An 11833-nucleotide genomic window follows, 5' to 3' on the forward strand; every position below is an offset into this window, starting at 1 on the left:
CATAGCAGTGTAAAATGAAATACTAGCCTTCATCTTCTGATAATCTGATGACAAAACTTTTATAGTATTATTATTAAGGTATAATTGAGAACTTTATGTATAAAAAGGATCCAAATATTTTAAAATAATGCTCGCTGTGGGTCAATTCCTGTGGGACCCCATTAAAAAAAATACTAGTCAAGATAAAACAAACATGAGAATGTAGCTTTATTTTTACACCTTCATTTATTTATTGTTTTACAAATGTTGTGAAAAACTACAACAATAACAGCAAAACGTAAGTAACAAAAAAAGAAAGCTGTAGATTAATTTATTGGAGATAGCTTCTCAGCTATCCAGGGCCTCTTCTGATTCCAGGTGCTCCTCAGATTTTTGAAAAACACCTTCTCCCTCTTCCTGCTCTCCAGCCCCACCTTCAGCCTCCAAATTCTCCTCCTCTCCTTGTCCCTGGCTGCTCATGGTAGCTTCCAGTCCTTCCTGATCAGCACTGGCATTTTGTGAGTCAGCTCCCTCCTCATCCTCATCTTCCACATCCATCTCAAAAACACGTATGTGCCTCAGATTGGTACTTAGCTGCCGGGGAAGAAAAAGTAAATGTTTGGCCACAGTCCACAATATTCATTCACTGGATTTCCCCCACTGCCGGAGAAACATGAGAAGACTGAAAATGGCTTAAACGACATTAGACTGATCACTGAAAAACACAGCAGTGAAGATGACTCATGATATCGTGAAACAAAATCCACATAAACTAAATATAATGTGAATTCTTACCACACAGGCCACTTTGCGGATTCCATTAACAGCTACAAACTGGGCTTTCATGTTTTCCAGTTCACGCCACTGATTACCCAACACCAGGCCTTGGGATGGGATGGAACTGCTCTGTTGGTCCAGCCTGTAAATATATGCCAAGGTTAGATGTGCACTTTAAAGTTAAAGTTTTAGCTTTACAACATGTCATAAACCAACTACATTTACATTTAAGTACTTCCAAAAGATTTAATAAAATAGTACTTAATAATTTGTGAACATGTGAGTAGTTTATAAGTGATATGTATACACTTTTGAGGTTCAGCACCTTAAAATTGGTGGTTTAATTAGATAAACACAACAAACATGGTTGTGACTACCAGCAATGCTATGTCATTGGCAAAAACTAGTTATGGTTTGAGAGCAATGTGATTATCAAGATTATCAAACTATGAGCACCGGACAATTTTTGTCGTGTCCTGTTCAGTGCTTCAGTTTTGGTGAGTGAAATTATGTAATTTAAAAAATAATTTGATAAAAGTAAAACAATGGAAGGATGTCCAGGCAATGTTCAAAAAGGAATGTTGGCACTACTTTTGTAGAGTAAACAGTAACAAAATTACAAATCCACTTTTTCCTTACTTCAAATAAAAGTAGGGTGTTTTATATTTGAGGTGGGCCATTTAAGTTCTAATTTGGGATGCAAGAAAAAGGTAATCAACCTACAGACTGCACCTGGATGGGACTCGCTGGTGTTCCTAGAGTGTTTGCGTTGATGATGTATGTGTCATGTACCTGTGTATCTGTATTTTTTTTTAAATGTCAGAAAAATATTTAAATGAAGATAAATCAAAAAAATTCGCAAACACAAACCTCAGGTTTGGCTCCCAGTTGAATTCTGTCTCACAGCTTAAGCTGGAAGAAATTGGAATTTGAGCAAGGACACGCCTGGCGTTGAGTTCTTCAGATCCTTGTAAGACCACAGTTAGCATTTCATCGTCATAAAAACGAGCATCCAGGTAGCTGTAAAAATAATGAGACCTGACAAAAAAAAAATCAAAACACACCTTAAAATCTTTTGGCCTTGCATAAACACGTTTCTCATAAACACATTTCTTTGTGTTTATATCTGTTCATACAGTAAAGGAACAACATAAACGTGACTCACTGGTCTACAGCATTTCCATCATCCCCACTGTCAAGGTGATGGGTGAGATTAATCGACATGACACTATTTGGGATAGGTCTGCAAAAATATAAAAAAAATGAGGTTAGAAATGAAAAGCAAATATCTAAAAAGTACTTACTGAATTACAGAAATGTACCTGTTTGGGTCAGTTCCTCTGCGTAACAGGTAGAGTTTGTGGGGTGAAATCTCTGGCATGCAAAACACAACATAATGCATTTTGGCCTTTTTGTCATTCCACCTATAGATTGACAAATGAATAACATTAATTAAAACCCCATTTTGCTTTTACAGATTAAAAAAACCCCAAAAACTGTAGGATGTTTGTGTTTTACATACAAAGATGGAAGTTCAAAAAGCCGAGGAGTGTTCTCGGAGCTAAAAAACAGGTAAATACAAATTTAGTCTCAGTGTATGGCTTATATTTAAAATACAACAGACTTTACACATAGGATTATACCTCTCTGGCACGTTGTACAAGGGCAAAAAGATGGCTTGTTTTACAGACTTTCCAATTACTTCCTACACACAAAGAAACAAAACAATTAAGAGGAGAGAGGACACAACATTGCCAGCCAGCCTTATATTTTGAATGACTGCAGAAATCTACAGTGCACAAAACCTACTGCAGGTTTCTGTAGACAATCCTCAATCACATTCTCCATCATCCTCTTGACAAAGTGCAAAGACTTTTGGGGATATGAAGGAAACAGCAAAGGGCTCCCTAAATAAACCAATGAAGCATTTAATCAGGTGACTAACAGGTATTTTGAGTACAATCAACATCTAAGTAGTTTCACGCCAAACAAAAAATTTAACCCAACTCCAAAACGCACAAAGGTGATAATTCACCTTTCAGGTGTGTGCTGTCCTGTAAAAACTTCAACCACTGGTTCCCCTTTGTGTTGGGTGGAGACACAAGGTCCTCATCTTCGTCCTTCAGGTACTGTAAATGTTATTAGGAAAGACAAACCACTATGCGGTCAAGCAGGAGTTCCATTAAAAACAAACAAATAAACAAATAAACAAAAAAAGACCAGCTAAAGATAAACATTACAAAACCATTTACCTGTCCAACTCGTTCTACGTTGAAGTACTTCCCTTTACGACCGAAGAGTTCCTCATTCTGTTAAACCACATTAAATTAAAAAGTTTAAAAAAGTCTTTAAACTTATTAGCATGTTTCTGCTATTATGCTGATCTCACCTCACTAAAATGCTCAGACAAGAAGTCAGCAACAAAGGCAATGTCCTTCTGAGTCATCTAAGGAGTTAAACAACATGTTATAATAAATAATGGATGTTAAAATAATCCCATGAACACTTAAATCAAAATAACATTATTTCTAACATTATTTTCCTTATGTCAATTTGTGCATTTCATTTGCTGGGATGTAGATTACCATACGTAGAACAGGAGGAACGGTTTGTTAACTGCTTCTAGTAAACATTTAATAAATAAAAAAATAAAGCTCACCTTATTGAGTTCTGGTGGCACATGCTCCTCACACATTCTGAGCATTGCTGTGGGAAAGCAAAAAGTGTGTGAGCATATGAACAGTAATTTGCAAATCTATAAATAAGACCATACATGCACATTAATTATTTTAAATGTTTCAAGATCAACAATTCTTTTTTTTTTTTTATTTCTTACCTACATACAGCCAACGGAAAAAGGCCTTAAAGTTTTTCATACTCTTGTCAATCACCCTAAATAGCAAAAAAGTTATATTATACTTGAAAACAGAAGCACTAATTGTAAAAAGCATGAACATTACTCAATTACGGTCCTGAACTTACTGCAGAAGTTCATTTGCTTTCAGGGAAAAGGATCCAACTGCTGTGATAGCGCCTAAAATAAAATAAAATAAAATACACACATGTGACTACTGACATAAAAAAAACCTGTTTTAAATCATTGTGCATGTCCTGAAATGCACCTTCTATGGCTGCTGCATCCAAGCCGAGGGGCTCAAACTTTTGTTTCCACAGGGCCATTCCTTTCACCTCACTGAGGTGATACAACAGAGCCTCTGAGCCACTGCAGCCAGCAAAAGAGATGGACAGATTTAAAATGACAACCAGTCAAAGGGTAGGGCAGCCATGATGAAAAGTAAAAGACAAAATACCTCTGCAGGTGGCTTATTACTAGCTTCTGGATGCTGGAATAGGAAGACTCAATGGACTGTCCAAGCTTCTTCAATCCCTGTGATAGAAATTAGTTTTAAATAAAAAAACATCATTTTCAACTTCTCACAAAGTCTTATACCCTAATGCTTCTTAAGCCGTTTTTAGACATCTGAGACAAAACATTGCTGGCTTCATCAATATGTTAAAGTGACGGTATTCTGCCAACTGGACAAAAAGCCCCTTTTTACATAATTTACTTGAAGCCTTGATTTGGATAATTTCACAGCACTGAGAGAATGGCACACAGTACTCACACCTATCCTATGAGATGTGAGAGTACTGAAAGTGACATAGAATAGAATAGAATAGAATAGAATAGCCTTTATTGTCATTGTACACAGTACAACGAAATTGGAGTGCCACTCCCTTGGTGCAAAAAGCAAAATAAATATAAATGTAAAATATAAAAAGTACAATTAAACAACTGTAGTACTCAGACAATAAATAAGTACAATATATACAGGATAGCAGCATAATATAATGATAGTATGAAAGATGTAGTAGGTTATTATAGTAGCCTTTTCAGTAGTAGGTTATTATAAAAATTACAGATGTCACAGCCTATACAGATACACACTTAATTTGCTTATTAGACATGAGCTACAGCATGGCAGCTTATTATAGTGCTTAGAGTGTGACTCAGACAGTGATATACACAATGTTATTTGCTGTTACATCCCGTCTCCATGTTAGGATTGATTTGTTATTTATTTAAGCCATGGGAGTTGTGTCAGATGAGTAAACGAATGCATGATTCTTTCACTTCTGAATAGACACTGCTGCTGTGTGACACTTCAGCTTTGTTATCTGACCTGTCACACACTGTCTGTGCTGTGATAAATGTATGGTAGAGCTGAGTTTAGGTAGGTCTGTGTGTTAGGTTTATTTATTTATTTATCTTTATTTAACCAGGAAGTAACCTGGCACTTCTCATTGCAGGGGCCATGCAAAATTGACACATTTAAAGTGCAACAGATAAACAAGATGGCATACAATACACAAATACCACAGGCTTCTCAAGAAAAACATTATGTTCCCTGGGATGCTTGCACTCACACACTTATCATGGGCATGAATGTCATGGTAATTTAGGACTTTAATGATTTCTCTGAACTGTTCTTTTTCCAGGGTGGAGTAATTACACGGCATACATCTTTAACAACTTTAAAAAACAAGAATCAGCTTGCAATCCCTTAAGACACATTCTATGATACATTAAGATCTGATGGAAGCAAATATTACAATGATGGAACAGATTGGTTAAATATGTGTAAAACAAGTGCCAGCACCTACAGATCTGCTCAGTGGAGAGAATTTTTTTTATGGAGGATGAGAATTATTTTTCACTCCAAAAAGAAAATTTGTGCAAGACCAGATGAGAAAATCTGGTAACCCAGTAACACAAACAATAAGGATAAGGCTGGATAACACCAGTCGTTGGGGAGTGGCTAGCCATTGTAAAAGGACATTTCTTAAATGGAAAGATTCCATAAGACTTTGTACTGGCAATTTTCAAAATTATTGGTCAAAATAGATTTATGTGAACTGTAATTGTGCATAAAGAGAAAAGAGGACACACAGGACTATTAAAAGGGGAAGAAAATTGAAAAAAAGGGACTGGTGTTGATAGAATAATGACTTTCTTCCCTCTTTCTAACTCTTCTTGGCAGAATTGGTTCAGTTCGTTTTAAATTGGTTGGGTTCCTGGCAGGTCCACAGATTTTCCACAGGTCAGAGCTTGTGGAAGGCCATTTCAGAAGAAGCCTGCTTTATCCATTTCAAAACCAGTTCTGATGTGTATTTGGAGTCATTGTCCTACTGGACCACCCAACTTTGCCCAAGTTTCAACCGTCTAGCTGTTGATTTTAGGTGAAGCTGAAGAATGGAAGGTAGTGTTCCTGTTAAACGGGAGTTATTCCTTACCACTGTCGCCAAGTGCTTACTCATAGGGGGTTTTCCCTGTATTGTATACAGAGAAATATTAAGCACGTCGAGGAGACTGCTGCTGTGATTTAGCACTGTATAAATAAAATTTAATTTTATTTATACTGTACTGCCAAAAGTATTAATTCGTCTGCCTTGACATACATATGACCATACCTACAGGGCATAACATGATATCGGCCCATCCTTTGCAGCTATGTGAAAACCTCAAATAAATTAAAGCTTTTACACCCGATTTTTGTGTTTTTTTAAGTCATTAAAGGCGTATGCTTTCCAATCATTCCTCACTGGAAAAAGAACAGTGCAAAGAAATCATTAAGTCAAAAATTACCATGACATTCATCCCCATGTATACTTCAGACCACAACTGAAAGTGTATTTAAGTTTGGCTCCTTCAACAAAGTTTTCCATGTCCAAAGTCCACAGAGGGAAAATTATGACAAAAAGCAACTGTTTGAAGGAGTGTTGGAGCTGAGACGGAGCAAGGTACAGAGGTAAACTGAAAGTTTACCCAGTATCACTTATGTACGCCAGTATATGAACTGAAATGCAGAAATTTGTGTTGTTCAGACCGTTTAATGTATATATAATGAGACACATTCATAGTTTTGTTACTAAAATGCTAAAAAAGTTACTAACTAATACAAATGGTGCAGAAACTAATATAGGAAAAGACACATTCATGTGCTGCCATGAATGTGACGGTGAAGGGACTGTAGCCTCACCTTGACTGTCAGCTGGTTCATGAGAAGAGCCTGCAGTTCAGGGCTGCAAGTAAAAAAAAAAAAAAAGAGCAGTCTGGCATGATTTACCTCAAACTGCTGCAGAACAACATGCTGAGTTAGCGGCTCAAGATGTGTTGCTACCATCTACAGGACACTCTAGACATTGCAAATCCAAACAGCAGAAAAAAAAAACTTAATTCTGTCCCACCTGGACTGCCCCCACAGTAGAAGCTCCAGAAACTCATCTTGAACTTGAGTGCTTGTGTTCTTTTCCTGCACAAACTTAGTGAGTCGAAGATCCATCTGCATGAGGATGTCTTCCCACGCCTCACACATACAGGTAAGTGAGAGGTGCAGGTATTGCAGTAGGGTGGAGATGTGGGTGAACTTGCGTGCCATCCTGGTGACCTCAGGCAGGCAATTTGACAACAACCCTGTGTCCAGCTGGAAGAAGAAGACATAGGTTTAAGAGAAATTTAGGTAAAAGCAGAGAGGATGTCAGAAAATGGAATAGCGAAGTCAAACAATCCGTCTCACCTGAACATAGCAGATCTCTGGGTTGTCGTCAGCAGATCTGACTTCTGTGATGACAGACAGAGACTTAAGATCACTGGACAGACTCAGGCTCCGGCATGTTCCCAAAACCTGCAGGGTGTAGTTACGGCAACAAAAGCAGCAAAAGTTTAATCAATATTATTTTTGTGCAATTTAGATAGTAATTTGTGGGATTTATTATTTCACCATTTAAAGTGGACCATAAAGGATTCTTTCTCTCATTTTCTGTCACATAGCTACTGATAATGGTAGATGCCCATACTAAATAAGGCCAAAGTTTTAAATAATAAGGTCAGCATGGTTTTAATAGTCCATTTCAGACAATCTTCTTTTTATTTGAGGCTCTTTATGATGTCAAAGAGAGGCAATGTCCGAAATATGGTCACCCCAGACACAAAGCCCTGGTTCTGAGCTGTGAGCATAGTTCACACTGTCTGTTTATGAGTGTCCACTAATCAGTAGAAAGTTGGCTTAAAGGGAGCGGTCCTAAAATAGTTTGCTTTTGACATGAAGTCTGATGTTAAATTGTTAATTCTGGTGGCTAATACCTGCCCAGTGAGGAAGACAGGGTTTTGATTTGATGTTTACCTCTATCCATACCACTTTGGAGATATTGTGCTAATAAAATATAAAACCAATTTTCTACATTGCATATAGGCTTAATAGTACATTTCTTTCTGTTTTGTTACGTTTCTCACACAGCCGATGTTTACATTATATGAGCTGCTGGTGTTGCGATAACATACGCTTACATTTAAGGGGTGTAACAGTCCTTCAGATCTACAGTTTCTCTTCATACCCTGGATTTTCTTTGGCAAGGCAGAATATCAAAAACAACTCACAGGCCTGCTCACTTTATCAGAACTGGATCATGAACAAAAAAATAAACTCCATCTGATGTACTTATAGCTTTTACCAGATTAGCATGCTTTAACTAAACATTAACAGCTCTACATCTATATCATTTAGGACTGTCACAATACCTGATTATTGCTGATATCATAACATTCTTATTAAACTCAAAATAAAAAGACATTTTGAAAAGCGTCCTTTGGTCTTCCTTCACTTGGAAGCCACTTAATGAAAATGTCATCAGTGTAAAGTAGATTTACAAGCAAACAAGCAAAAAAAGCCTTACCCCTTCCAGTGTGGCAATCCTGTACATGCCATAGGCATAAAGCTCCACAAAGCTTGCATTTCCTCCCAGAACAAGTATGTTCAGCCTGCATGGAAACAACATAAGGTAGTGAAATCATTTACAAAGCGCAGTGCATTTGAGATACTACTGTTTGTTCATGTACTGATTATTTACCGGACTTCCCCTAGGAGTTTAAGTATCTCATCAGATTTTTCCTCACTGTGAAAGAAATAGAAAAATAGACTCAGCTGCTGCAAGGAATGATCAAATCACACATTAGATAACAGCTTCATTTCATTAAAATGTTTTCCCACCTGAAGATCTTTGAAGTTGTACTATAGCTGGAAAAAAAAGTTTGGACAAATATTAATAATTCATCCAAGGAGCTGTTTTCTTACAATTGCATGTGCCATTAATATTGCAGTTACCTCTTGGGGAGAGTTGGTAGTTTGGGAAGAAAGAGTTTGGATTCATCCTCAGAGTTGTAAAAAGAGCTGAGGGCACTGAAACACATCAAACAATCACTCTCATTATTCTACACACCCTCCACACCATTTGCTTGGTTCCTGAGCCACAATCAATGCATACCTGCTCTCCTCAATCACCTCCATCCAGTGCATGCAAGTTACAGGACTTTGCATAGGAAACACATGGAGGATCTCTGCTTTCTCAACATCACACAGGACTACCTGCTTAGTGTCTCCAAGACTGAATGCCAAAACTGAAGAGAGGATATATTACATCATGATTCCATCAAACACATGACTAAAAAAAGCAAAAGATGCACACAGTCACTCCTTACTTTTGCCATCTGGTCTCCAGGCAATCGCTGTGATCTCCTTGCCAGTATACTCACTGGGTGGTAGGGTCCATACACGCTGGAAACCAGCCAAGCGGTGAAGCAGCAACTATGGAAAAACATAAGCCAAGTATTTAAAGTATTAAAAAGCACACACACACACACACACACACACACACACACACACACACACACACACACACACACACAGAATACTGAGCTGTGTTTCAGAATAATTGTTTTAATATTACCTCTCCAGTTGTGTTGGCCAGAGCAATCAGATCCCTCTTCGGAGACCATGCCATACACAGTACAGGGTTAGGAAGTTGCTTCTCTCCTACTTGCCGGAAGGCAGGCATTTTGTTGGCTGAAAAAATGTTAATAAAAATAACAGGTATCAACTTGAAAAACACACTTTTTGTTAAGCGTTTTGTGAACGTTTTCTCTGTACAGTTTTGCTTTTATTTGTGTCAAAGCCAAAAAATCAGCTGAGCTTTTGTTGAAGAATGACACTACTGTGCTTAAGTCAAACTCTTTATTGGACAGCAGAAACAAATAGTATGTTCATTACCTCCCTTGAAACAATTTTTCACTGTGATACTGATCAACAATATTATTACAATTCACAAATCAGACACTACTATCCATCAGTTATTTGCAAAAAGTACATTAAACTAATTAATTAACAGCTTCAATTTTTTTTTAGCTATTTAATTGTATTATTAGTGTTGTTGAAGGAAAAACTAAAGTCAGGTATCTTAGTTTATTTAAAAAAATTAAATAAAACATATAACCTGCAGATAACATACTCATTGTACCTGTCCAAAGAAAACGTTTCTGCAGTGAACCAAAGTTTTTGTACAGGTATTTCGGGGAGCAGACAGTTAGGGGTCTTTGAGAAAAGGTAGCAGGGGAGATTAGCCTCTTCACACCACTAGCTTTTAACTTTTGGTGGCCCCCTTTTCTCCCTTGAAAATAAGATGAATCCACGAGTTTGATTTGGCAGATTTTGCACCAGATGTAACGCTCTCACTTACCAGGGAGCTTTAAAATAAGGTAAAGGTGGTAACCACTACACAACACTCACGCCACTTTCAGTTGAATACTGAACTGGCCCTTGTACTGGGGTGTCATATCAAATTACCTTGAGGCAACTGCTGTTGTGATTTGGCGCTATATAATTAAAACTGAATTGAATTTAAAATTGAATGTCTTTATGATTCAAATAAACTGAAACTAAATCTAAAAATACTTTGAACTTTCTAAAGGAAAAAAAAAGGTAAAGCAGAGTATTTTGAAAAACTGCAGTAATTTCTGACATAACTGCAATTTTTTACCCACTGCAACGGCATCCAGTGGGTCACTACTGTTCCTTGGGAGTTATGCTTAACATCCAGGCCAAAGAAGTGGAGCCAAACCATGCCCGTAAAATTGTCTCATACGCCAAAAAAAGATCCCCTTAAACACAGGGTCAAAAGATTCAGAACTTTTCTTTAAGTTGTCACAAATTTGTATCTGTGGACCTCTAATATGATTATGGAGATCATATTAAACAACACCGTTATAGTGCAGTTATTAAGATAAACAGATTCACTGACTGATAAAAATCTGATTTCTTTATAGTTTTCTGACAGGTTCCTGAACCTCACGAGGTTACTTCTTGTGATCTCTGTTAAAAACAGCCAAGCATTAAAAAATAAAAATAAATAAAATATCTAAACCTAATCCACAACCTAAATCTAAACTAAACTGAAGCTTCACTTACCGTTTAAAGCTGACAGATGAGAGTTTTCTGTTCCACTGATATTATGCTAGCGGTTTTGCTAGCAAGCTAATGCAGAAAGAAGGCCATGGATAATATCTTTTATGATTTAGGACATTACAAGCGGGGAAATATGATAACCATAATATGCCACAGTGAGTTCCAAATTGTCTTGCGCCGCCGAAATTTTAATTTTAATGCGGCTTCGCGATGTTTTTACAACTACGCGGACGCCGCCATTTTTTTTCTTTTAACCAATCATTGCGGAGCGACGGCGGAAAGCAAGGGACAAATTTACTAAAAGAGAAACGCAATTTAATGACACTTGAAATGACAACTGGAAAAGTGCAGATGGCACAAAGTTGTACTTCTCATTTATCTGATGATTTAAAATGTTTGTACAAACTAATGAGCTGCATCAATTACATTGAATGCTGGATTTATCAAATGTTTTTAGAACAAACACAAATACGTGTTGTTTGTCCAAAAAGTCAAAAACAAAAACTTTCTTCTTATTTGTCATCAGTTTCTCTGAAACACAGTGAGCAAGTCAGGAACCTTGGCATAATTTTGGACAATGATCTCAGTTTTGATAATCACATCGATAAGGTTACCTTAACTAAAAATATATCTAAGGTTAGAAAATTCCCATCACAAGCTGAGTCTGAGAAACTGGTCCATGTGTTCACATCAGGTAGGTTAGATTATTGCAATTTATTTATTTATTTATTTATTTTTATTTTTTATTTTTTTACCTCTCAGGTCATTAGATTTAGACTTTT

The 11833-nt window shown here is 37.0% G+C and overlaps 1 protein-coding gene across 1 annotated transcript; it reads right to left on the reverse strand.

The window, feature by feature from the left end:
* Positions 1-206: 206 nt before the first annotated feature.
* Positions 207-11325, reverse strand: anapc4 (anaphase promoting complex subunit 4). Its single transcript, XM_085149904.1, has 27 exons — positions 11055-11325; positions 9541-9656; positions 9293-9398; positions 9079-9211; positions 8919-8993; positions 8805-8831; positions 8665-8709; positions 8491-8575; positions 7335-7442; positions 7006-7241; positions 6798-6840; positions 4068-4144; positions 3879-3979; positions 3739-3790; positions 3593-3648; positions 3416-3462; positions 3146-3202; positions 3009-3065; positions 2792-2885; positions 2566-2663; positions 2400-2461; positions 2279-2317; positions 2079-2180; positions 1922-1999; positions 1627-1794; positions 775-898; positions 207-573 (listed from the first exon to the last, which is right to left on the reverse strand). Exons 2-27 carry the CDS (start codon positions 9646-9648, stop codon positions 328-330), a joined length of 2424 nt encoding a protein of 807 aa, XP_085006030.1. The 5' UTR covers positions 9649-9656; positions 11055-11325; the 3' UTR covers positions 207-327.
* Between the last annotated feature and the right edge of the window lie 508 nt (positions 11326-11833).

The sequence above is a fragment of the Neolamprologus multifasciatus genome, chromosome 23 (genome assembly GCF_963576455.1).
Source record: "Neolamprologus multifasciatus chromosome 23, fNeoMul1.2, whole genome shotgun sequence".
NCBI classification, from domain to species: domain Eukaryota; kingdom Metazoa; phylum Chordata; class Actinopteri; order Cichliformes; family Cichlidae; genus Neolamprologus; species Neolamprologus multifasciatus.